The 24,859-nt window shown below is 53.4% G+C and overlaps 10 protein-coding genes across 10 annotated transcripts; 3 read left to right on the top strand and 7 right to left on the bottom strand.

Moving 5' to 3' along the window:
• Positions 1–542: 542 nt before the first annotated feature.
• BKA58DRAFT_47323 (uncharacterized protein) lies at positions 543–2,822 on the top strand. The gene has a single exon (XM_046175308.1). It carries the CDS (start codon positions 704–706, stop codon positions 2,771–2,773), a length of 2,070 nt encoding a protein of 689 aa, XP_046021557.1. The 5' UTR covers positions 543–703; the 3' UTR covers positions 2,774–2,822.
• A 50-nt stretch (positions 2,823–2,872) lies between these two features.
• On the bottom strand, positions 2,873–3,872 carry BKA58DRAFT_443895 (NADP-dependent oxidoreductase domain-containing protein; the record flags this gene model as incomplete). The annotated part of the gene is made up of 2 exons (XM_046174019.1): positions 2,873–3,722; positions 3,778–3,872. The coding sequence occupies 2 exons, from the start codon at positions 3,870–3,872 to the stop codon at positions 2,873–2,875; spliced, it is 945 nt and encodes a 314-aa protein (XP_046021556.1).
• A 1,214-nt stretch (positions 3,873–5,086) lies between these two features.
• BKA58DRAFT_323067 (Pleckstrin homology domain-containing protein) lies at positions 5,087–9,109 on the bottom strand (the record flags this gene model as incomplete). Its single annotated transcript, XM_046167894.1, has 7 exons — positions 5,087–5,215; positions 5,281–6,010; positions 7,042–7,885; positions 7,934–8,263; positions 8,356–8,557; positions 8,605–8,803; positions 8,856–9,109. 7 exons carry the CDS (start codon positions 9,107–9,109, stop codon positions 5,087–5,089), a joined length of 2,688 nt encoding a protein of 895 aa, XP_046021555.1.
• Positions 9,110–11,916: 2,807 nt separating this feature from the next.
• Positions 11,917–13,962, bottom strand: BKA58DRAFT_323668 (PP-loop family-domain-containing protein; the record flags this gene model as incomplete). The annotated part of the gene is made up of 2 exons (XM_046167926.1): positions 11,917–13,730; positions 13,779–13,962. 2 exons carry the CDS (start codon positions 13,960–13,962, stop codon positions 11,917–11,919), a joined length of 1,998 nt encoding a protein of 665 aa, XP_046021554.1.
• A 316-nt stretch (positions 13,963–14,278) lies between these two features.
• On the top strand, positions 14,279–14,987 carry BKA58DRAFT_443891 (chaperonin 10-like protein; the record flags this gene model as incomplete). The annotated part of the gene is made up of 4 exons (XM_046174018.1): positions 14,279–14,307; positions 14,446–14,467; positions 14,611–14,894; positions 14,963–14,987. 4 exons carry the CDS (start codon positions 14,279–14,281, stop codon positions 14,985–14,987), a joined length of 360 nt encoding a protein of 119 aa, XP_046021553.1.
• BKA58DRAFT_47167 (heterokaryon incompatibility protein Het-C-domain-containing protein) lies at positions 14,960–18,465 on the bottom strand. The gene is made up of 7 exons (XM_046175241.1): positions 17,925–18,465; positions 17,833–17,871; positions 17,753–17,785; positions 17,581–17,698; positions 17,524–17,531; positions 16,643–17,468; positions 14,960–16,592 (listed from the first exon to the last, which is right to left on the bottom strand). The coding sequence occupies exons 1-7, from the start codon at positions 18,126–18,128 to the stop codon at positions 15,409–15,411; spliced, it is 2,412 nt and encodes an 803-aa protein (XP_046021552.1). The 5' UTR covers positions 18,129–18,465; the 3' UTR covers positions 14,960–15,408.
• Positions 18,466–18,802: 337 nt separating this feature from the next.
• On the bottom strand, positions 18,803–19,339 carry BKA58DRAFT_443889 (NUDIX hydrolase domain-like protein; the record flags this gene model as incomplete). The annotated part of the gene is made up of 1 exon (XM_046174017.1): positions 18,803–19,339. The coding sequence occupies one exon, from the start codon at positions 19,337–19,339 to the stop codon at positions 18,803–18,805; it is 537 nt and encodes a 178-aa protein (XP_046021551.1).
• A 1,025-nt stretch (positions 19,340–20,364) lies between these two features.
• BKA58DRAFT_47152 (uncharacterized protein) lies at positions 20,365–21,440 on the bottom strand. Its single transcript, XM_046175232.1, has one exon. It carries the CDS (start codon positions 21,242–21,244, stop codon positions 20,393–20,395), a length of 852 nt encoding a protein of 283 aa, XP_046021550.1. The 5' UTR covers positions 21,245–21,440; the 3' UTR covers positions 20,365–20,392.
• Positions 21,441–21,469: 29 nt separating this feature from the next.
• Positions 21,470–22,705, top strand: BKA58DRAFT_392892 (uncharacterized protein). The gene is made up of 2 exons (XM_046171039.1): positions 21,470–21,938; positions 21,998–22,705. Exons 1-2 carry the CDS (start codon positions 21,543–21,545, stop codon positions 22,343–22,345), a joined length of 744 nt encoding a protein of 247 aa, XP_046021549.1. The 5' UTR covers positions 21,470–21,542; the 3' UTR covers positions 22,346–22,705.
• BKA58DRAFT_323862 (multicopper oxidase-domain-containing protein) lies at positions 22,657–24,690 on the bottom strand (the record flags this gene model as incomplete). Its single annotated transcript, XM_046167933.1, has 1 exon — positions 22,657–24,690. The coding sequence occupies one exon, from the start codon at positions 24,688–24,690 to the stop codon at positions 22,657–22,659; it is 2,034 nt and encodes a 677-aa protein (XP_046021548.1).
• Between the last annotated feature and the right edge of the window lie 169 nt (positions 24,691–24,859).

Raw genomic sequence — 24,859 nt, 5'->3', positions numbered from 1 at the left:
CAGCCTATCTAGCTAACAATAGGATTACCGATCGCTACACTCGTTGGTCTAGCGTGAGACTCAGCCACCAGTTTGGGAAAATCAAGCCTACCAAGGATGGAGAGGGGTGGGCTGATGTACTTCTCCGAACGCAGGCTTCACGGTAGGAGCATGGTGAGTCGTTGATGTGCTTTTTTGGTTTCTATTCTTACGCTTTGGTACTTTCTATCGACCCTCTACCAGCCTCTGTACTAGATTTACAGTCGCTTCGCCCGCGTGTACAACGCCAAAGGCTTGCAGATGCGGCTGTTGTGGCCCCCAAACTTTCAGCCCCCAATATGGTGGTCGCGCGGAAACCCGTCCGGGAGACAGCGATAAGAGCGCCATGTGCGCTCAAGAGCATTCTGCATCTTCTTCACTTCAGATAATCACTCTTGCTACTTTCCTTGGCAAGTCTTGCAGGACTACTGCGAAATCCCTTTCACATACCAGTATACCCGGGGAACGCAACCACAGTGTCGGTACTTTCGCCATCGCTAAAGAATGCGCGTAACGCCTCGCTCGCTCGCTTCCTAGTTTGCTATCTTCGCCCAAGACACCTGCAGCCTGCCGTCTGACGGCACACGAGATCCCAAGCCACGCAAAGTCATCTCTACATTTGTTGGATTTGGAAGCAAAGCACAGAGACACCGTTCCGTTGATAAGGGACCAAAACCTAAACAACATGGATCGAAGTCGTACAGTCAGTGGGGGGCACTCTGACAATGCGCCCTTGATAAGCTCCGTCGAACCACTCAGCTATGACAGTGGCGATGTAGCGATGCAGCATATCGACGACACATCATACTCGCCATCCAAATCGCCATCCGACTCACCATTCCACTCACCATCCATGGTCCAATCTCCAGAGATCATGGAGTCCAAGGGCGGATTCTACGCAAGCGTAGGCAGCCCCAGCTCCACGTTTGACGTTGAAGACGGGACTCATCACCATAAACACCACCACCGCGTCAAGCGATTCGACCACAAAGAGGCGCGGAAAACGCTCCTAAAGACAGGCGCGACGAAACTCCTCGTAACACTGTTCTTCAGCGCAGCAATGTGTGTTACACTCAAATGTTGGGAAGGATGGCGCCGCCCCGTCGTTCTCTCGAAAATCGATATTCGAATCTTCAACTCGCTCACTCTCGGTCTCTCTCTGTGTCTGGGTCTGAACATCTTGGCCTCGTTGAAGCATTATGCATCAGTGTTCCGATGGTCATTCCTCACCAGACGATACGTCAGTCTGGAAGTATTCGACCTGATCCTACACCTGAGTTCGCTTGCCAAGGTCACAAAGCTGATGATCCTCTCTTCACCCGGTTTCCGAGGCAAAAAATGGCTACGCAAGTTTCGGTGGTTCAAGGACGTGAGAGACGATGGGACAAAGTGGATGTGGCTTGCGTGTCTAGCATGGTTGGCTATTAACATCGGCTCTCAGATCCTAGTTGCACTGCTGAGTCTGTTCTGGCCAATGGAGAACTCGGAGATACCACTCTTATCCTATGGGAACGTAACTGTAGCCGATCTGAACGATTGGTACGTCGACAACCCGCCGCGCGAGATCGACCCCGACATCAGTCTCATCAACGAGACTTCGCTGGAAGCGGCATGGATGTACGGCATGGAAGCCATGGCATACCCGAGCTTCAATCTTACCGGCAACATCGACGACATGATTACTGATCTATCCGGCCTACCAGGCACACCCATCTACAGCGGCAACGGCGCGTGGCATTACCGCTTCTTCAACCGCGATCCAGCCCACCAATGGGTCAACTACCTCGCCAGCTCCCGCAACATCACCGTCCGCGCATCATGTGAGCAACTCGAAGTTAAAGACGGTACAGTGCACGACGTGCCCGACGAAGCCCTCTACATCATGGCTCGACACCAAGGCGACGACGACTACGTCAAATGGGAAGTCACCGAACAAGCCGGCGGCTCTGTAACCTGGATGGCCTCTGTTCCCGAAAACTGCGGGCCAAGATGCACAAACTTCACCGTCATGCAACTCCCCGAGTCAGATAAGAAGCATGCGCGTGTGACCACCGCCTCCCTCTTCCTCTGCAACAACACACTCGGTAACGTAACCTCGTCCTACGCCCCCAACGACATCGTCCCCCGCGACCCCGCCGACTTCGCTGCAGTCTGGGGCTCCGATACTTTCGCTCGTACAGCTGCTGGCGCCATGGGCTGGACAGGTATACCATGGAACCTATGGTTTGATCGCCAAACCCGGTCTTACAGTCAAGGCACCAAATGGTCCCCTGCGCACAACATCGCCAAATCAGAAGTCGAAGATCTACTCATGCGCTTTACCATCGGCGCCGTCGCCGCCTTCGATGACCACGGCATCCGATACAACGTCACGCACCAAACCGTCGTCCCATCCCAAGGCCAACAACTAGACGTAGACTGGTCCTACATCTTCAGCATCCTCGGCGGAATCTGCTTCATCCAGTTCCTCGCCCTGTGCCTGCTGGGTCTCTTCGCCAACCGCACGATTGTTCGCGACGAGAGTTTCTTTAGTATGGCTATGCTATTGAATCCTGTTGTGAGTCGTATTGGAGGTGACGCGGCGATGGTTATGAGTGGGGATGAGATTAAGGAAGCGAGGGCGCTAAGGTTCAAGAAGATCAAGTATGATTATCATGAGGGGGGAAAGGGGGAGCCGAATCGTGTCGCTATTTTCTTTGAGGGTGAGGATCGCAGGGAGAGTCGGAAGAGCTGGGCGGCGGGGAGTTATAGTTAGGGCATTTCATGTTTTTTAGAAGTTTGAGAATGTAATGGATACAGACGTATTGTTGTCATTCCACTACTCCAACAGCATTATAATACACTACTCTCTCACTCATTTCTTCTTACCGTCCAAATCTGTGTAAAAGTTCCATCCAAAGTTGCCCGAAGGATCGTTAAACCGCATCTTCTTGTCAATACCAGTAATCTTCTCTACATCCTCCTTGGGCAGCGCAAAGTCACCCTCCAAATTCGCCTTGATCCTCGACTCAGTCTTACTCTTGGGAATAACAGAATGGCCCTTGGCAATGCCCCAAGCCAGAGCGACCTGCGCGCCAGTCTTGCCGTGCTTCTTGCCAATCTCCACAAGCACAGGGTCGTCCATGAGCTTGTTCATGTTCTTCCCGGCATCGTAAATCTCATTCTGGTTGCCAAACGGCGAGTACTGTGTCACATGAATACCTTGTTGCTTGTGGAACTCTGTGAAGTCGTTTTGCTGGAGGTAAGGATGGCATTCGATTTGGTGAGCCGCAGGTACAACAGACGTTTCCTTGATCAAGCGCTCCATTTCCGCTTTGCTGAAGTTTGACACGCCGATTGCGCGGGCTTTGCCGCTTTTGAAGCACTTCTCCATGGCTTTGTAGGTGTCGACGTAGTCGCTTTCGCCTACTTTGACTTTGCCGTTGGAGTCTTTGGGGAACATTTCTGAGCCCCGAGCGAAGGGCGAGGGCCAGTGCATTAGGTAGAGGTCGAGGTAGTCGGTGCCGAGATCCTTGAGGGATGCATCGAGTGCGGCTTCTACGTCATCGGGGTGGTGCGAGTTGTTCCAGAGCTTGCTGGTGATGAAAAGCTCTGAACGGGGGACGCCGGACTTTTTGATGGCATTGCCTACTGCGGGCTCGGTGCCGTAGATGCGTGCAGTGTCGATGTGGCGATATCCGGCCTTTAGGGCCATTGTGACAGCTCTATTTTTCGTGTTAGTAAAACAACACGCTTCTCAACGACAAGGCAAAAGCTTACGGCTCTTGAGCTTCCTTATCCTGCCAAGTTCCAAAGCCAATGGCAGGAATCTTGGCGCCCGTGTTGAGCGTGTGGGTCGTGCCGTTGTGTGCCATTCTGACTTGTTGCGGGAGGACTTGTCTGGTTATTTGTGAAAGTCGGTCTGTGGAAGTTGTGCGTAAAGAACGCGACGCAGATGAGGCGAACATGTTGGCTTTAAGTGTGCTGTGGGTTGGTGTATTTGGTTCGCTCTTAGTGAGTATTCATTGTACTCGAAAAGAGGGTAGTTTGTCGTCATGGCGGGCGATGAGCTTCCGAGGTTGAAAAACGATGATGTCACAGGGTTCACCACAACCATCATGGTGTCGATGGAGACGCAGGAAGCTAGACGGCAGATGGCGAACGTTTGACTTTGGAAAGACTGGAAGCGGAAGACACACTCGTCCGCTTCTGCGAATGGTGTCGATTAGCACTTTGTTGAGTGGATGTGATGATGTCTGATCGGGTCTAAGCACAACTCGGAGATATCAACCAGCTCCGCATGCGAAGAACATTGTATGTACAACCGTATACGCCGTGTCGAGCAGCGCAATCATAAGGAATGAATGGGAGATCGTTTCGATGGTAGTTGCTATTTGGCGTTAGACTTCGAATGAGGAGAATCAACCCTAGCCATTGTCAAGTCGTGCGTACTCCACCAAACACATAATAACACGCCAACACAGGTTCGGTCTTGGTATAGTTATATGTGAATCACCAAAGAAACGAAGTCAATGGACAGAGAGTAATAGTATTAGCGAGAATCCCAAGCCTTATTCGGACTTCTAATATTCAAATAATTATGAGCTCGCAATAGCGATACGCCGAAGCATGGGAAAACAATACTGGGTACAAGTAAAGACACCAAAACCCACCGCCAGCATGAATGAAGGAAATGAAAGATAGGGGTATCAAACAAGCCACCGACTGAACTAGGAAAGCGAAGAGTAGTTCCACCGATGAACATTTCAATATGCGCATACCAACCCAGACAAAAAGGCGACACAACCTGTACCGGACGTTTCGTCGTCGCTGCTGCTGTCCGACCAACGGGACTGACCGAGAAGAGGGTCAGTCTCGCTACCGTTAGACTCGTCGTCCGCAGTATATTCAGGGTTCGGGTTCGGGAAGCCCAATTCGTCCAACGTCTTGTTAATCGAATCTAGCAGAAAGTCGAGGTAATCTGACGGAGACCTAGCAGTCCTTGTGAGCCATGTGTTCCGTATATTCAAATGTGGAGCCTTGGGACATGGTAGGAGTGCAGTGTGCGGGTGTGCAAAGGATCAAATGTTTACTGAAAGACGAGAGCGGTGATGATGTAGTTGTTAGCAAAATTCCAGTAGGCATTGGATTCAAGCATCTCTTTGGGTTCATAGATACGTCCGCCGTATGCGAGACGAATTACGAGGGTGGAATCGAGCTACACGTGGTTAGCGATGTACATGCAGTAAAGGAGAGGCATGGAGACAATCAAGTCCAACATACCTTTGCTTGCTTCTTCAGCTTCTCAATAATGGTTGCGACCGAATCTCTCATCCGCATGACAACCTGATGATCCCGCTGGTCGTGACTCGTCCTTACTTTCACACGTATAAGGCTGTCGGAGTCGTCGGCGAGGGTATCTTCAACCGTCTCCGGCACAGCGCTGGCGCTCGCATCTCCAGCCAAGTCTTTATCGTCCATGCCACCCTCTTCTGCTAGGCCTTCTGGCTCTACTACTACCCACTCGGGGACTTTGTATTGGACGCCAGTCGCATCGTAGACGCCTCGCCAGAGCAAGCCCGTCGGGCACGTGCAGTCACTGACATCGAGCATCGTCTGCGCCTCTTGCAACTGTCCAGCCTGTAGATGCTGCGCTACAAGACGTATGGCGCCCCATATCTGCTCCGAACCTGTGACCTGTGTATCCCACCAGTCTTCGCGCTCTTTCCCTAGTCGCGATCGGGTCCATGTCGAGTGCGTAGAGTCTGTTAGAGGCTGGATGCGGCCACTGCTCTTAGCTGTGGGTGAAGCGAGCGTATTAGGCAGGCGCGAGCGCTGAGTCGAGGATATGGGCTTGAGAGGCGTGTTGGGACGGTTGTTGGCATCTGGGCGACTCGGCGCATTGCCCTGCGAAGCATGTGAGGCGCGTGAGGGAGGAGAGCTCGGTCGCGTCGAGGGCGCTGTGATGTTGCGCGACGACGAATGCGCGCGGACAGCAGGCGGACTGTCGTCACTCGTGCGGGAGGCGCAACAACCCTATTGGCATGTGTTAGAGCGTGCGAACTGCTGGTACTTGCGCTGAGACACGCGATCGGCATCCACCTACCATGGTGACGTGACATGTATGACCTAGCAATGCACAGAGCGAAGGTAGGAATACAGCTCCAATACAAGCGAGGTATGAATGTCAACGTAAGTGAAAGATGATGGCATGGGCATGGGCATGGTGTTTGTCACAAGAGGGAATAAAGGCGAGCTGTGTTGGGCATAGACGAGGCTGCCGGGTCCAGACATGGAAGTATCAATCGATAGCACCAAGGAAGGCGCAGTCGACTTGCTCTGTATGGTCACCCCAGTGCACCTTCCGCTCTTGCCGTGCTCATGATGCGACAATCTTGCCCAAGTCTTGCCACATGTCTTTATGCGCAAGACCAGGGCTGGGCCGGTCTATTACAGGTTCGTGTCTAGTCCATCCTCACCGGGGCAGCACACGACCGTTATGAGTGAGCGTCATGCAACTTGGTCGATCCGCGCGGCATACTCATCCGTGCAAACCACAATCACCAACGAGTCAAGACATCACTGAAGACAGGCACCTCGAGTAAGAGCAAACGACAGTTTATTAGAGATTATTACGTCGATGTGTGCCCTAGTGGCCGCTTGTGTACTCCTTCTAACAAGGCAGTACGCAGAGGGTATCCGGGGTATTGCGCGATAAAACAAATGCGTCCGAGATCCGCCAGTGGTATCAAAACGAGAGAAACAGTTACAGTGGTATCAGTCTAAACAAAGAGTCCGTCGCGATCCACCAAGAGAGAGTGACGATGAGTTGGTCCAGATGCAAGGAGAAATCAAATATGAGAGGGGATATGTGAAGAAGCTTGATCCAAATGTGACGCCTGAATCCGGCTTCAAGATCCAAAGCAGATTTTGGGGGTATCAGAGTGGCCGGCGGTCAAACAAGGGATTTACGAAGTCTTTGCTTTTCCGTCATTCCGTCGTGGCTGTCGTTGCAAAGGCTGACATCTTCCCACCAAACCTTACGCAGTTGTAGCGACAGTCGGGTTGGCGCTTTTCGAAGCATCGCCCACACTGTTCTCAGCGGGGATGTCTGCTACGACAGGGGCGGTGGTCTCCTCCTTCTTCTCCTCAACGGCAGGGGCAGCAGCGGCCTCCTCCTCGGCGACGGGAGCAGGGCTGGCGGCGTCCTTCTTGTCCTTGGGTGCCTTGTTGCCGGTCGCCTTGGAGAGCGAGCGGCCGAGGTTGCCGAAGAACGACTTGCGCTTGTCTTGCTTGGGAGCCTCGGTCTCGGGGGTGGCCTCAGCCTTGGTCTCAGCAATGGGGGCAGGCTCGACGGCCTGGACGGGCTCAGCGGTGGCTGGCGCGGTGGTGTCAGCGATCTGAGGGGCAGCCGCGTCGACCTTGGGCTCGCGAGCGGGCGACTTGGCGCGGTCCTTGGAGCCGAAGAACTTTCCGAACTTGAAGTGGTCCTTCTCCTTGGAGGGAGTAGAGACCTTGGCCTCTTCAGTCTTAGCTGGCTCAGTGGCAACGACAGTGGGCTCAGCAACGACAGGTGTGCCAACCTGTGCCTCCTCGAGGGGCTTGGTGGCCTCTGGGGCGGTCTCGTTCTCCTTGACGGGTGTGGAGGCAAGACCAGCCTCGTGCTCCTTCTTCTCGGTGGTGGGAGACTTGAGCTTCTCAACGAAGGATCCGAAAATGGAACCACGCTTCTGGGGCTTGGGCTTCTCAGCGGTGGCGGGGACAGCGGTCTCGTCGACCTTGGTAGCCTCCTCAGCAGGAGCAGCGACAACAGGAACGACGGGCTCGACGGTGGTCTCCTCGGTGGGCTTCACAACGTCGTTGGCATTGACGGGAGCAGTGGCGGGGACTAGACATGTTAGTATGCGACATTGGGAAACAGGATGGATGAGCTTACTCTCGTCGAGGTGGGGAACAACGGCGGGTTCCTCCTTCTTGACCTCAGGCTCGGTCTTGACGGCATCGGTCTCCTCCTTGGGCTCCTTGTCCTTCTTTCCGAGCAGGCCGCCGAAGAGGCTGGCGCGCTTGCCACGGGAGACAGAGCGGGACTTGCTCTTAGCAGCCTTCTTGCGCTTCTCCTCGTCGGAAGAAGAGCTGGAAGAAGATCCAGTGCGAGCAGCGACGGGCTCGCCAGCAGCGGCGGTCTCACCCTCGGCGAGCTTGGGGGTCGCGTCCATGCTCTTCTTGGGGGCGGAGGATGTAGCTCCCGCTAGCGCGGTGGGCTTACCTGCGGGATGTTAGCCTACTGCAGCACACAGACAGATCGCCCACTAGTGCCATCGCGACGCGACGCGACATGGATGATTTGGGAAAACGTACCAATCTTCTCCTTGTTCTCCTTGTAGCCCTCGCTCGACTCGATGGTGTCCTTGGACGCCTTGGCCTCGGTGATGGCCTTCTCAACGGCGACGAACCATCCGTCACGCTCGGCGGCGGTGGTGGCCTCGAAGGTGTGCTTGTGGCCGGAGATCTTGAACGCGAAAGCGACGGCGCCGTCCTTGGCGAGGTCGGTGGCATAGGCCTGGGTGTGTTAGATGCGATTGCTGTGCAGGTGAGATTTCAACCTACCAAGTTTAGGACACCGGCGGGGTGCTCCTTCTGGTCGGCGTGCTTGACGAAGAAAAGCAGACCCTTTCCGGTCTGGCTGGACCAGGCGACAACGGGGTGGGCAACCTCGGGCTTCTCGCCGCGGAGGTACTCCCTCAGGTTGTCGGCGGCAACGGGCTCCTCGCCGAACCAGAAGTACTTCTTGGCGAAGCGGAAGGCGCTGGGAAGGTTAGGAAATGGACGGTATGTTGATGATAAGTTGTTGCACTCACTTCTTCAGGCCAGGCGCCTTGTAGCCGAGCGCACCGCTGTAGATGGGCTCGACGACCTTCTCCTCCTTAGCCTCTTCTACGGGCACTGCGGCCTCGCCCTCGGTCTTGGGGACATCCTCCGTCTTGGGAGCCTCCTCTACGGGCACGACAACCGGCTCGCTGGCAACGACGGGTGCGGGCGCAGGCTCAACGGTGCCAGCAGTTCCAACCTCGGGGACCTCGACCGGCTTGGGGGCGTCGACGGGGGCAGACATGGTGTGTGGTGCTGTTTGTTTGGGAGAGCGTGCGTGTGGGGGGGTTGTGGGTGCGAGAAGAGGAGTGTTGTGAGGCAAGCTCAGTGTTTGGGTATTACAAGATGTACGGAAAGGGAAAGTACGACGCTCGCAAAGTGCAGCGGCAGACAAGCAGGCACGACCTTGTTAAGGATGCGAAGGGCGGTGAGGAGGAAGAAGGATAGAAAATCTCAGACGCCCAAGGAAGGGGAGAACTTTAAGGTGAGGGCTGTTGCTAGGTAGGGGTTCAGGTGCAGGGATGCCACCAACGAAATTGGCTTTCGCGGCTGCACGTCCTCTTGGACGGACCCGCCTGCTGCTAGCCCGCCCGAATAGCACCATTCACCAACGTTATGCACTCAGACCTCTGAAACGCCCGCTGTGCATGCCGGCATCAACCTGCACTCGCTGGACATCAACACTGGCAGACTTGGATCTACTGTGTGTGATCCGGCATCTGGCGGATTCCACGTTGGCGCCCACGCGTCTGATAAGCTTGGAGGTCGACTGACCCTTGAGCGTGGTCGCATGATCCAACTGCCCCTCTTCCCACTTGCCCACGATCGGCCATGCATGTCTGGCAGTGGTTGCTATCTTTGCTGGCTCACGAGACTGATGACGGCTCGAAACACGACAAACGGCGCCGTCTTGGGCAGATGGCTATCGTCTAGCCTGCCTCGCCTTTGCCATCGACACCCATCCTTCACTAGGTGCCCGCTGTACATGCATCTCGCACCAGTACTGTACAGCGTTCGCACCATCAGTACTCCGGGCACAGTAGTGAGCACCAGTGAGTATAACCGTGATCGACATCGGTATCTTGCATCCAACCCACACCATGCACATCATCACCCGAGCGCCCTCGAGTCTCACACACCCAAAAGGCCGCTCTACGGCTGGCCGCTGCAGTGAACACCTCCATCAACACCTCGCAACTCTGTGCCACACCTCCGCCGTCTTGGTTGCGCCGTCGCGAACTCTGCACAACTCCCACTCTCGCGCCATGCCAAGCATGTCTGAGCATTCAAGGCTAGACACTTCTAGCGCCTGCACGTAACGAATCGCGGCACGCCACCGCCCTCCAAGCGTGATCCCCGTTTACAAAAGGCGTCAAGACCCTGGCGCCCAAATTGCTAACCTTTGCGCTGGCGAATGCTGCCGAAGAGACTACGTGCCGCCATCTCTAGTCTTGATGGCGTTCACGCACGCTTGACCTGCTTTTCTTGCCAGTCCGAGGCTGGCATCTGGTGTCCGATGTTTGATCTCTGGTATCGGTATCTGGCGTTGTCAACGCATGCACTCCTGAACAAACCAGTCCTGGCATTGATCATCATCGAGATTGGACACCGCCTTCCACAACAGCGGGTGAAGTGAAAATTGCTAAACCAGGACTGACTCTTCAGAATGGTCGCCTTCATCTCAGATCAGCCGAAAACACCTGGCCAGTGTGACTAGGGCCATGCCGGCTCAATCTTCACCTCACGTGAAAGGGGCGTCTACCACGGGCAGCACCATGGACTAGCCTGCCACAGCTTGCACTTCAAAAACTCTCTGTTACGTATCAAGAAATAGTCGCCCATTCTCCAGCTGGCCCATCGCCTCGACTCACAACTCGACAGCTGCCAGACTCTGAGACGCACAAAAGAAATTCCGCTTGATCTACATGCCTCCTGTCATCTCAGCGGTGGTTGCCCAACATCGCGGTACGCACAGAGCACTCGATAAAACTCCGCAGACGATCTCCCTGACAGTAATTATGACCGTACCCAATCCGCGTCTCGCTCACCGCCACAGGCACTCGGGTGCAAAATTTGGCGACAAGAGGCTGACGGGTTCCCGTGCGGCCTTGTGCCTGGGTTGTTCGCAACCTTGTGCACCAAGTCATGTTGCGCGCCGTTTCATGCCTTTGAAACGCTAAATGCCATCCAGAACTTTGCCATATTTACACTCCACACGTTAATCAACATCTGACAAGCCACCACCATCGTATCTCTGATCGAATCTCTGAGCCGCTGATAGCCCTGTTGACAATTTATCGTCGCCCTCGTCTCGTCGATGAACTGTGGATCTCGGGTCCCTGACTACTCTCGCTTCGTGGCTTCTTCTGGAGCGCGGAGCGAGTTGGCTACTCGAAGACTCCCGGCCGGGCTCCACCACACGAGTCAACCTCGATAGCGTGTAGAACTACGGCTACCACGAGCAAGCCATGCGATACTTGTTGAGGTGTGGTTCTCTCAAATCTCACACCACATGTCAGCTACATGGCGTACAAAGTACAAATAGTCTCAGCAGCGCCACATAAATAGTCCTTGCATTGACCCCGCACATCGTAATTGAGTCAACAAAACACCGCCTAGGTGGTCATTCTCCATCTTCACTGTCACAGCCGACAACCGATATTAACAACCTTGCACCGTACGAAACAACATTATAGGACCAACACCAACCTCGCATGCAACATACAGAATAATAGCGGTCGAAATAAGCTCAAAGCAATGGCGCTCGACTGCCGCTGCAGGGCGGGGAAGGAGGCAATGCGCGTTGGTGGAGACGCCTACCACGACATCTGCCTTCCTCATTTGGCTGGGTGCACTTTCCTTGTCTATTTCCACAACGTCATCGCTTCAGCCTTGCGGGACACTTCTTACCAGATAGCTACAGCACCTGCCACTATATGGAAAAGATATATTCTATTCAAATGTTATAGGATATCAATTGCTAATTCTATGGTACACAGGCTACCTTTTCCCTCCGTTCTGCTGTTTTCTCACCCTCCGGACAGCAGCTCTCTATTTTCCATTAGTAACACTCCCGTCGACAGGCGCCGTTTTCCTCCCTCTATCTAGGGAACTTAGTGCGTCCTTTCCACCCATTCCGTCTGCTTGCATACTGCTCTCCACGTCCTGAACAGCAGCGCTCCATTGTCTTTTGCTCTCTTCCCCACCAACATGTGCTGCAAGGTCAGGTCTCCTGAAACCTTTGATCCTTGCCTCCTTACGCTCCTGCTGCCGCCTATTCTTCAGGACGTTTCTCATCCTCCGCTCCCTCGACTTCATCTCCTTTGTCTTGACTACGCGTTTCTTTTCAGCCGGCCTACCCTTCATCGCCTCATCAAAAAGATCCTTCCTCGACTTCCCAGGCTTGATGATATCATACGCAGACCGGGACCCGAAATCGATCTTCTTGTAAGCAACTTCCCAGTCACATTCACTTGCCGGTGGTCCAAATCCGTGGGGCCGCAAATCGAGAGTCGGGAACCCTAGCAATCTTCGCTCACCCGTCGTGCGGTCAATCCGAAATACGGCGGGCAGCGTGAAGCGCACATCGGATGGTTTGAGCAGATCGAAAGCAGCCGTAATGAAGCGATAAGGACTATTATCTGCCGGTTCAAGCATCCGATCCTTGATCTCCTGGGCAGTGGGTAAGTAGTCGTCCTTGCTAAATATCCGCAGCACGATGTTGTCGTACATAAGTCGATTGGTTAAAGAGATCCAGTAGCGGCCATCGAAGAGTCGCCACATTTCTCTCTGCGATGGTTTACCCAGAAGTCTCTTTGGCGGATAGACGACGTTCAATTCAGGGTTTGCTCTCTCCAGCGTATCCAGGGGTTGCCGGGTAAGCAGCCATTCTCGCGGATGAGTTAGGCCTGGGTTGATGCCTTCTTCTTGGTGCTCGGGCTTGTTAAACGGCGAGGGCTTGTCCCAGAAACGCCACCAAACGTTGTATACGCAAAAGTTCTTCTTCCGGAGCGCGTCACCCGGCTCCACGTTTTCTTCGAGCTCCTCGAGTTCAGGATAGATGCGATAGGCGGATGCGGCGAGTTCTCCAAGAGGTGCTTTGGTGGCGGGTGTGACTAGTCCTGCCACACGTTCTAGCAGGCAATACGCCGTATTCTTGGCTTTAACCTTGTCGGCTTTGGTATTTATAGGCTGCGGTAGGAGGTCGGAGAAGGGAGGAAATCGGACGACAAGAGAGCCTGTCTGTATGTCGAGTTTCATGGGGCATTTATCGAAGAGTTCGTCTGCGAAATTTTTGTGCCACTTGATGCGCTCTTGCATGTGATGCGAGACCTGAACCAACGATGTGACGCTCAAAGCCTCTGGAAGTTTATGGTTCTGGTAGATATGGCGTATAGCGTTGCGCGATGTAAGCGTCTTTATCTGGTTCGTCTTATCTTCTGCCCAAGCTACATCCTTCTCTTCGCACGTCGCAATAAGTCTCGTCTTCTCAAACGTCAACAGAGGCCGCAGAATCTGCACACCTCCTTGTTCGAGCCTGAACGGTATAAGCCCGGTGCGATCTGGCTTCTGGTGTTTTCCACTGTGGTACACCCCATGGAGACCCTCGCACTCTGGTATCCACTCTCTGCGCTGCATTGCCTGAAGCCCGGAGCGCAGCCTGTTATTCGCCAGCCTCATCATGACAGTTTCGGCCTGGTCATCCGCATGGTGCGCCAGCATGAGGCGTGTAATCTTCATGCTTCTGCATGCTAGACCTAGCGCTTGGTAGCGGAGAGTACGCGCTTCCGTCTCGAATCGCTTGGAGTCGTTGGGATCGAAGGCATCGGGCCATGTAAGAGGAAGAATGGTGACTTGTATGCCAACTTGACGATGTTAGTATTTGGGAGCCAGGTATGTATCCTAGATCTCACGCTTCGTATGTAATTGCTGTGCCACCCATTCCGCTTCCTCAGTGCTCTCCGGTCTTACTTTGTGGTCTACAATGAAGCCATGAGGGACAGGCAGCTTAGGGTCTTCTAGTCGAGACTGTGCGTATAGCGCAGCGAGTGCCATTGAGTCGACACCTCCACTGATGGCAATGCCTGTGTCGCACATCAGCCGCGCATACTTGCAACGAATACGACGGCAACTTACCCAAAAGATTCTTGCCTACATCATCACCCTTCTCTTTCACGAACACACCATCTCGCATAGCCGACATGAACTCATCATTCCCAATTGGCAAAGCCCGCTTGGATATCGCGCGTCGGAATATCCCAGCTACATGGTTCCGTCCCGCAGTATGGTAACAATGCCCGCATCGTCGGACATTGTTTCTCCACATAAGAAGCACTGTCGACGCCGATGCAATAGAAAAGAATGCACCTAGCAAGGGACGAATGTGAGGTTACTCGTTCTGGTAATGCGCGAGATGCCAAACGTTCCGCAGGCTGTTCCGAGGTAAGTGCACGGACATGGAATTTTCTGGAAGGGCAAAGCACAACATCTTCATCTTGCTGTCTAGCTTTCAACCGACATCTTTCTCTCTACAAGCCAGCGCAACCTATAGCCGTTTTCTTGATTCTACGTGATACCCAGTCCCCTTCCGTCCGTCAACATGGTAAGCTCTCCCTCCGTTTCCAATTCTAACTACTACCATCCACTCTACGAGAGCATTGCGCACCACCACCAGAACCACCCCACCACACATGCTCCGCCGCCACCTCCACGCCCAGCTCCAAGCTAATCAATTCCCCCGCACAGTCCGCAATCAAGTCCATCAAGAGCATTGCGCCGCTCCTCGACCGCATCCTCGTCCAGCGCATCAAGCCCGAAGCCAAGACCGCAACCGGCATCTTCCTCCCCGAGACCGCCGTCAAGGAGCTCAACGAAGCCAAAGTTCTCGCCGTCGGCCCCGGTGCCTTTGACAAAGATGGAAAGCGCGTCAGCCCCAGCGTACAACCCGGTGACAAGGTCTTGATCCCGCAATTCGGCGGAAGCCCCATCAAGGTTGGCGAGGAGGAGTTGAGCCTTTTCCGGGACCACGAGTACGTACACACTATACCTAGAGCTGTGGCTGAAGATTGTGGGATAGCGGCTAATATGTTATGTGCAGGCTCCTGGCCAAGATCAACGAGTAAATCGGGCACATGTCATCATCTACAACGATAAAATGAAAATAGAATGGCTTGCGTGTCCTGTATCAATACCACCCCGAATATTCACGAAACGCGAGACGCTAGCATAACGGCCGGCGTTCATTTGGCATATCATCTGGCTTGGGGCTATCTGTTTTGGAAAGCGTTTCTTCGATAACATGTATTTACAAGAAAGAGGTTGGAATCAAAAGGCATGAAGTTCGTCGCAGAGATGTGGGGGAGAAACAATGATATAACAATCTCTACTCTACCGCACTTCACTTGTTATCGGGATTGAAAAGTCATGTTTGGCATTATTCATGATTCTATGGAGATGTTGCAAGGCACAAATCCACCCGGAAGCCTCGCCAGGGACGCCTCACTCTCTTCATAGCCGTCAACGCCTGGGTATTTGAGCCAGCGCTTACCAACCTGAGTTTCCTCCAGCGCCCCACGGCCTTGCGCTGCCTTCTCCTGGCGCACCTTGATCATACGAACCATATGCGCCACCCTGATTGTGAGCGCCATAAGATCCTGGCGGAGGCTGTTGAGCTGGCGGCTGGCCATAGCCTCCAGGGGCAGTGTTGTAGTTCTCGTAACCCTGCTGGTAGTTTGTGGGAACCGTGTAGCTAGGCTCCGCACCTTGACCTCCAGAATACTGGCCTTGACCCCATCCATATCCGCCAGAGGGCACTGCGTTGCTGTACTCGGCAGGTGGCTGATAACCTTCACCTGCGTAGGAGGACTGGTAAGGTTGGAAGTCAGCCCACTGCGAGGGCTGAGGCGATGGCGAAGGCTGGTATGGACCTGGTGCTGCCAAAGAGGAAGCGGAGGGTTCATCGTCCATGTCGCGAGTTCTTCCAGAGCTGCCGCCGAAGCTGCTGAGCATACCGCCGAGAGGACCGGGAAGCTTGCTTGACAAGGAACCTAGGAGGTCGCCGGATCCGCTGGACTGCTGTTGATGACCACCACCACCGCCATGGCTATGGCTTTGGCCACCGAAGCTCGACATGTTCACTGCACCGTGGCTGTGGCCTGCAGAGTGATCGTGATCTCCGCTGTGGTTATGTCCAGCTTTTACAGATTCCGAGGACAGGATCTGGTTCAGGTCCTTTCCGCGGTAGTTGCGGGCCCATTGCTCTACGACCTTGAACATGTTGTTGTGTACCTCGCAGTGCGGGTCGCGAAGTGCTGGGTGATGGAACACGCGCATACAGTCGTGCAGGACCTCGTCGACCGGCACATCTGGGTGGTCCCAAGCGTATATGACGCGGGGCGCGACGTACTGTAGGATAGCGACCGCGACTTGACCGGCTGGTGGGTTCAAGACGTTGGAGAAGTGATCCTTGGACAGCATGCTGTGTGTTGGGTTGGTGGATCTAGGGTCCGTCCAGACCTCAAACTGGTGCTTGGCCGCTGAGTCAATGACGGCAGAAGATCCGCTCTTCAGCTGAGACGATGCTGTCTTGATGATGGGCAGAATGAAGGGCGCAAGCAGTGATAGCACAAATAGAGTGACGCGCTCGGTGATGGTCTCAATCAGCTTCTCTAGACCAGGGATCTTGGAGACGATGGCCGAGATCTTGCGGACAACGTTGTCCCGGAAAACTTGAAGAGGTCAGCTAAGATTACGATTCTCTGTTCGCGAGGGGCCTTACCTAGAATTGGGTAAATCTTTGGGATGATTGTGGCTGGATCAGTGTTCGTTCCTGGGATGTCTGGTCCTGGTGGTCCGCCCATGGATCCAGGTGGTGCAGCGAAGTCGTTGGGTCCAGCTCTAGACGAACTATAATCACCGTAGCCACCGCGTGCGTTCTCGGCAGCTTGAGCATCTGACGAGGCCTGCAGGCTCTGCGCTTGGCTAATCAGATCGCCAGTACCAGGGACTTTGCTCAGAACATCAATGAGTCCACTGCAAGCGTTGGATTGGCCTCCGGGTCCACTTCTCTGTCCACCAGACCCGCCAACTGCATCTACGAGAGCAGTATTAACTTCGTCGATTTCAGTCTGGGTGATGTGATCGTTGGCTTCTCCTAGCACTGAGTGGAAGAAGTCAACACCTCCGAACGTACCAGTCACGAGAGGATATGTGTGCTTTCCATGGAGGTTGATGCCGGCCTGAACGCCCACGTGAGGAAAGACATTATGATAACCAAGCTCACGTAGCACGAGCTCAGTATAGTTCGTGTGGGCTCCAAAATCTTCAAGGCAGTGCAGTCCTTGACCTAGGCAGCGAAGCGCTTCCGATAGGTCCTCGTCCCGTCCACGTTGGCCGGACTGTCCGTGGGTGTAAAGTCGACCGAAGTGGATGGCGCGCGCAAAGGAGTACTTCACATATCCGGTCGAAGTAGCCCAGTTACCATGTTCGTTCGCGATGTAGTTCTTCATACCAGTGTTTGGGTCCACTGCAAGCTCGGCATCTGACACTGGACCTCGCAGACGAGGGTCGTATTTCCTTGCGTCCTCATTGTCGGCATAGTCCTTCTTTGGGGGTGTTAGTATCGATACACATGTTTGTATACATATTGTAATTGCTTACAGGGTTATCTGTGCTCTCGTTAGTAGAGTCAAGTAGAAGATGTTGAAGTTCGCTTACCGATGTGTTCTTCGGGCCTATAAACACCTAGTCTCTCGGCTGTGACTTCAAACTCTCCAGTTGCATAGCCAAAGGACATGAAAGACAAGACCCAGACTAAAACACGGATGGTTTCTCCCTACTAAATGTAAGTATTTCGATGGGTAAAATCGGTTCCGCTGCTCTCGCGTACCTGAACTTTTGCCAACGTTCCAACATCAACAGCCTAAACCGGTCAGCGTGTTTCGACGTCGCACAGTCTGTTGGGCTTACTTGTGAGTAATCGCGTAGCCAGTTGCCAAAGTACACACGCTACACGTAAGGTCAGTCACCATGATCGCAGCTGCATCGCAATATGGGCATACCTTGATCATGTTACTCTTCCACTTGTGACCCTTCAAGCAAGCGACCGTCGCAAGCATGTCTTCGATATCGCCATGACGCCAGTTCTTGCCCTCGATTTTCGATATGGATGCGATGTTTCCAGCACCGAAAGCGTCTGCGCCGGCTGGGAGTAGGACGAGGATCGCGATAGCGATAAGCAGCACGTACTGTGAGGAGACGCCCATGATCGCGGGATGTAGAGGAAATGAGGAAATGGACGATGTTGCAGCTCAGCGCAGTAAGAGCCTGCGTTAACTGTTCGCGCTTATGGACTCAGGCTGCTGTTTACGTAGTAAAGTGGCGCATGACCTCAGCCCGACGAATAAAGCCACAATGCCCCGCTTAATGCCGCGCTTCCGATGACGTGCATGGAGGGGTGACGAGGTTGGCACATGTTCGCGAAACTGAGCCCAAATTTTGCAAGCTCTTTCTTCTTAATCAACTACGGCAAGTATTAAAAGCACTGTAGTGTGATGATATGTCTTAGAAGCCTTAAGGGTACATGTATCGTTCTCGGTCTCCTTCTTCCATATTGATGTAGACTACGACAAGATCCTTCCTTGTTTAGGGCCACCACGGTTGGCCCGCTCACCAGTCAAGCCATGTACGCGCCATATTAAGGCATGATACAGCTCGGCATCTTCCGAGACGTTATCGTAGGATGGAGTCATGCTCAAGCTCGAGATTTCACCCTATCTAAGAGCAAAGACAGAACCTCTATTTCCTATGAAGAACACCTGCAATGTAACCCAAAAGTCTACATTGCCTTCAGATTTTGTTAATCTCCATCATTATACTAATGTAGGCTACAGCCTTACAAAAGGTGTTACTGTTATTCTAAGTGCAGGAACACACAAAATCAACTTGACTTCGCAACCAGTGCTTGAGCTTTGCGTAAAACCTCTCGATCCGTCTCAAAGTACAACAACCTCTCAGCCTCTTCATAGGAGTATAACCCCGTCTTAACCCCTTCTTCACCAGGCCCTTTCGCCTCGCAAGCACCTTTGTCCATGATCGCGACATACCACCATATAATCTTGACACCTTGACCATCTCTCAACGTCCGCATGGTGACCATGAAAGGTTCTACCGAATCACGCGAGATGCGTGCGGCATCTGGAGCGTCCACCGCGTCGTCAGCGATAGTGGCTCTGGTTTTCATATCCACTGGCAAGATATGACACTTGTATCCAGTTTCCTCGTATACTTCGCGTAGTGCAGCCTTTTGACGCGATTCTCCGACGTTTCGACGGCCTTTGGGTAGTGTCCACATCTCGGATTGGGCGAGATGAATTAGGCAGACCTTCTGGCGGGTTGGGTCGTAGAGGATAGCGCCACAGCTCTCGACGAAGTTTCCTGAGGTGTATTGCTGGGTTGGGTAGGTTGATTGTGCCATGATATGAGGAAGGATGGGCTGCTGTGGACGAGAAGCAGGTCCACTCTGTGTAAGTTGTAGGACCGATGCCTAGAATGCGGCTGAATGGTAGCAGCTTTCGACCAATGAGATTACAATGGGTAGAAATACGAGCACCTTCACATCTACCGTACCTGCTGACGCATACGTCTGCTCTTAGTTGTCAAGATTGAGGCTATCGAAGACCACGAATATCTCCAGAGTACAGTCTAGTACGATTACAAAACAAACCTGTCAGCTTCGTATGCGCCCCACATACAACCACAAGATAGAATCAGTAGGGCCGTTAGCTCTTCACTAAAGTGTGACTCTTCAAGATAATACATCAAATTACGCTAGCCTATTACAAACGACCTATCCCTATCTAGGGTAGCATGCCGTTGCCATGCATAGGGCGTAGCACTATATGAGAAAGAAACCACGCAACATCTGTCACAACAACATCGCTCCTAAAAACCAAATCCACATCCACCATGCTGTCCATAGAAAAGATCGCCATCGTCCCAGTCTCCTTCGACCACCCAGATAGCATTTACCTCCGCTCCAAACAACAACTCGAAATAGAGCCGGACTACAGTACACCGCCCTCAGCCGCTAACGTCCCTCTCTTCCTCATCGCATATCATGATGACGTCCCAATGGGTTGCGGTGGTCTGCGTCCTCTGTCTCCGTCCTCGGAAAACGCGCGGGAGCATTCTGCTGAGATAAAGCGGATGTTTGTTGACGCGCCGTATCGAGTGGGATTGGAAGGGACTGGCGGGGTGCGCACTTCTGTTGCGACAATGATACTCGAGAAACTGGAAGATGAAGCGCGGAGTAGGGGTTGGCCGTGGTTGCTGTTGGAGACGGGTGAGGACATGCCGAAAGCGAGGCGCTTTTATGAGAGGTGCGGGTTTAGTTCGCGCGGCATGTTTGCGAAGTACGATGAGGCTGAGGGGAGTGTTTGTTACGAAAAGTGGCTGGGAGATCATGCTTCGTAGCTCTGGACTAGCAAGGATGCAGGTAAACAAATGGATGGCCCGAGTTCTGCTAATACTAGAGGTGTTCTCCACGCACGAAGAGTGGTTGATGAGTCCTCTCCAATGTATATACAACATTGCACACCTTGGGCCTGTGGGTCACGGCATTAGCTCTGTCCTCATTCCGTACTTGCCAGTCCGCCTCGTCGACCTCGCGCTTATCCACTACACGCCACAAATCACCCGGATGAGGGAATGCTGCTCCTTGGGGTATCACGTCCTTTGCAGATGGATCTAGGAAATAGAAACGATCCTTGGAATAGGACAAAGAGATCCATCGTGCCCCGGGCTTCGTCACTAGCGCTAAATTCACAGCCATGACTACCAAGGGATGAATCAGCTCGGGCGTTTTGGCGGCATCCAGGTCTAGAGGTTCGTAGGAGCGGATGGCTAGTGGGTATGGCAGAGGGACCAGGACGTCGTCTGCGCAGGCAATGGAGTCGGAGGTTGACTTGTCTACTATGACGGAGTAGGCTGCGCGCTTACATGCGCGCATGACGGACTGGTAGTCGAGCAGATCTACAGCGTCCCAGCGCATGCATGCAGCTTCTCCTATATCCTTTCTCGGATCCTGGTATATCTCCTGTTCGCGGATCTTGCCGACTTCAATCGCTACTTCAGAATAGTCCAGATTGTGTATCTGTCGCGGTGCGTCTACATGGGAGCGCAAGTGATAGGAAAGTAGTGATGTGCCGCAGCCTATGTGTAGGAGTTCCGGTTTCGGTGTGGGTGTAGCATCCAAGGCATCAACGATGTGCGGATCTAGAGCATTGGGGGCCTCTAGCCACTCGAATGGGTCTGTATTCGAAGCGAAGCGCTCATTCCAATAGGCTTGTGAACCGAACGAGGGTGGTTGTTTAGAAGGCATTGCGATCTGGGATTCATTGCGTCAGAACTGGCATCAGAACTATCCTGTGATTAGTCTTCATCTCCACTAACAGGCTCAAATGTAGATGGTATGGGTTTCGGGCGCGCGATATGCACCCTAGATCACAAGCATAGGCGTGATATCCGTGTGAAGAGTTTGTTGCGATGAGAAAATGTGTCAGGACGCGACGACGCCCAAAGATCGATGCCCGGAGCAAGCTCGGGCCGGCGCATCGAAGATCTTCATCATCTCATCACTCTGCGGACTCCCGAGACGACGAGCATCACCACCTATAGCCATGGCCACCCTCCAATCGATACCACGCTTTCTCCTGCCCCGGGGCCCTCTGCTCCTGCGACCCCAAGCCCGCGCATTCCTGCCGCTACCCTCCCCTACGAACGCCCGCTATGCGTCAATCACTCCCAAAGGCCTCTCAGAAGAGTTCCGAAGACGGCGGGAAGCACAGCAAAGCAAAGGAGCACCCGTAATACCACAGCCCGATAAATACCGGCCGCCATCACACAGCAAGCGGGCCCCGAACCGCAATCTCGAGAACAAGATCTATGGCGCGCCCATATCAGAGGCAGACAAGAAGCGCATGGCCACGAAGAAATACCCCAACATGATGAGTCCCGAGGGCACATTCTCGCATTGGTTCTTGCACAACCGGGCCATCCATCTCTGGATAACAATGGTGAGACGCCCTCTCCCATCCCACCTAACCTCCCAAAGCTAACCCCGCTCTCCCCACAGGGCATACTCGTCTCCCTCGCAATAGCAGCATGGTACATGGACTTCATATCCAAGACCGTCTTCGGCCACCTGCTTCCCTCGCGCAAAGATTTCCTACGCCACCCCTTCGAATCCTCGTCACGATTCATTGAGGTCTACAAGATGCACATGGAGCAGACGTCGCAGCAGTACCAGCAGCAGAGGCTGAAGAAGGCGGAGGAGATTGAAAAGAGGAAGCAGTATCGGTTGGAGAGGCAGAGGGAGGCTGAGCTCAAGGGTGAGGAGTATGTGGAGGATCCGAGGTATTATGTTGGTGAGGATGGTGTTAGGCGGAGGAGGGTTAAGAGGTGGTTTGGTATTTGGGAGTGAGAATTGAGGATTGTTGTGGAAGGGAGAATCTTAGAGGCAAACTTGGTGGTAGGCACTGTGCCGCGCCATGTCGGACGGCAGTGTAAAATCTGGACGGTGAACGGCATCGAGTCGCGCGAACATGGTGGAGAAAAGGTCAGCAAGACGACTTCTGAACTCCAGCTTCACTACAAAGCTGCGGTTAACAGGTATTACGAGACATGTACATCAAGGTGTGTGTACTAGATAAGTCGATCACAAATTCTACAGACGATATTTCAAGGACATCTCCTTTCATTTCAACATCTCAAAAAAAAAGAGTCTCGAAATCTCTACAACCGTATATCCCCCTCATCCCTCCCATCCTCCTCCCTCCCACCAACCCAAACCCCATCATCAGGCCCCATCCCCCTCTCCACCCCTTCCACCCCACACAACCCCCCAACCTCCCCCGGCACCTCCCACGCCTCCATCCCCTCCACCCGCGTCGCAAACACCATCCCCAACCCCGCCTCAGCATGCCATCCAAGGTGGCAATGAAAGATCCACACCCCCGGATTATCCGCCACAAAGCTTATTAACAACCATCCATACGCCTCTACACTCGCCGTATCCCTCCGTAGCGGATTCGTCAGATTCAAGTAGTCCTCAGTGTGATCAGGGTCGAGGAGGCGGGAAGGCGGATACCCGTATCCCTGGGCCAAGACGAAGAATTTGTAGCCGTGCAGGTGGAAGGGGTGGGTTCCGTCGTCGAGGTTTTGGATGAGCAGGGTTATGGTACGGGTGGTGTGGGTTTGGTATGTGAGTTGGTGGAGTGGGTCGAAGGGGCTTGTTTCTAGGATGCCTTCGTGGGTATTCGTCGTGGAAGTCAGGGCTGAGAGCAAAGTGTTTAGAAGCGGTGATGTAGCATTGATGCGGAAGGAGCTATCATTCAGATACCCGCGCGAGAGCCTCCAGTCGCGGATTTGGAACGAAGAGCGTAGGTAGAGGGCGTGTTGGAGGTCGATTTCTGGGGCTGGTATTGCGATGACGGGGTCCAGGGTGGATGTGTTCAGATCTCGACATTCTACGTCGATGATTTCGGGCCAGTCTTTACTCGTTGGGATGAGATCTTTCGTGTTGTCGTCCGAAGTAGGGTAGTATAGTACTGCCCTGACTTCTTCTTGTAACTCTGGCTCTTCGTACGCAAAGCAATGTGTTATCATTCTCGCACGCATCCAGTACATCCCCTGGTTGTCCTGCTCACTTGGCGGAGTGACGACGATACTATAACGTTGCGCCGGATTGATGTTTAGCCGATGAATAGACTGGGGATGCACATCCGTGCCATCTACTTCTGTAACTTGAAACTCATGTTCGTCGATTTGCAAAGCAAACTCTGCGAAAGCTCCGACGTTGATAATGCGAAGTCGCGTGTTGCTGCTACGAGATAGATTGAACAAGGCATTACTGATGCCAGAAGAAGAGCAGTTTCGATTCGGCAAGTCGGCGCAGTCTCGCATGTTTCTTCCATTGATCAAGGCGGATGGCGGAACGGGTTCGTCGTTTTCGCTACCCGGGGCGAGGTACTGCATAAGTAGGTCGGAAGAGAGGTCGTAGTAGTAGTCGGATACCAGGACTACGCGGTCTTGCTCGTATGGTACTTTTTGCAATTTATCGTTCTCTTCTCCGCCCCTGGCATGAATGATAAGAGGTCCCACCAAACCATCTGACGCCTGCATACTGACGTGCGAATGATACCAGTACGTTCCTGTCTGCCCTGATACGTTGAACCGGTATGTAAACGAGTGGCCTGGAGCAATGGGACATTGCGTTATTCCCACCGTCCCGTCCATCCAGTTTGTGCCATTTTGGTAGAGACCGTGCCAGTGAATAGAGGTAGCGTTGATGGCTTGGTTCTGAACATGAACAACAAGCTCGTCGCCTTCGTTACACTCGATAAGCGGTCCGGGAAAGGTGCCGTTAATGAGTATCATGGGTCGGTAAACGCCATCTGGGTTGAGAATATGGTCGGATACTACCCATGTATACTCTCGGGTCGTAGGTGCTGCGTTGAAATCCCATGATGAAGAGAGAATGTAGTCTTCTTCCGGTCGAAGTCTTGCAAGACGAACATCAAGGGAGGGTGATGAAATATTCCGACTGCTGGTCAGACCCCGATACACCAGGGCTATGACTGTGCATATAAGAAGCGAAACGACGGTGACGGGCCTGATCCATGGCCACCGATGAATGTGATGGTGTGAGACGTCGTGCTTGTCGCTCCAGCGTGGTTTCAAGTCGTTTTCTTGGTCTTCGCTGCCTTGCGATCGGTCGTCTTTCGTATGTGCATGCAACAAGCCAACTTGTTCTTCAGGCTTGTGCATATTCGAATTAGACATCTCTTTCATGCCGAAGCTTTGGTTATGGCCCATCGTGGTTAGCTTCCAAGACCACTCATCAAGTTCCTGCCTGTATCAGCAAAGCGGGGCTCAGGGCATATGTAGCAGTAATTGTCGATGTTTGGTATTTGTCGATTTCTGTGTCAAGCACCCC

The sequence above is a fragment of the Alternaria rosae genome (genome assembly GCF_020736505.1).
Source record: "Alternaria rosae strain MPI-PUGE-AT-0040 chromosome Unknown BKA58scaffold_10, whole genome shotgun sequence".
In the NCBI taxonomy this organism is placed as follows: domain Eukaryota; kingdom Fungi; phylum Ascomycota; class Dothideomycetes; order Pleosporales; family Pleosporaceae; genus Alternaria; species Alternaria rosae.
This window is presented reverse-complemented; position numbering and strand designations above follow the sequence as displayed.

Excerpts from the sequence above, each read along its gene's own strand:
- BKA58DRAFT_47323 (XM_046175308.1), top strand. The coding sequence starts at position 704 with ATGGATCGAAGTCGTACAGTCAGTGGGGGGCACTCTGACAATGCGCCC.
- BKA58DRAFT_47167 (XM_046175241.1), bottom strand. The coding sequence starts at position 18,128 with ATGGGCGTCTCCTCACAGTACGTGCTGCTTATCGCTATCGCGATCCTC. Across the intron at positions 17,872-17,924 it reads GGAAGAGTAACATGATCAAG|CGTGTGTACTTTGGCAACTG; the intron begins GTATGCCCATAT and ends CCTTACGTGTAG. Across the intron at positions 17,699-17,752 it reads GAACGTTGGCAAAAGTTCAG|GGAGAAACCATCCGTGTTTT; the intron begins GTACGCGAGAGC and ends TACATTTAGTAG.
- BKA58DRAFT_47152 (XM_046175232.1), bottom strand. The coding sequence starts at position 21,244 with ATGCCTTCTAAACAACCACCCTCGTTCGGTTCACAAGCCTATTGGAAT.
- BKA58DRAFT_392892 (XM_046171039.1), top strand. The coding sequence starts at position 21,543 with ATGGCCACCCTCCAATCGATACCACGCTTTCTCCTGCCCCGGGGCCCT. Across the intron at positions 21,939-21,997 it reads TCCATCTCTGGATAACAATG|GGCATACTCGTCTCCCTCGC; the intron begins GTGAGACGCCCT and ends CTCTCCCCACAG.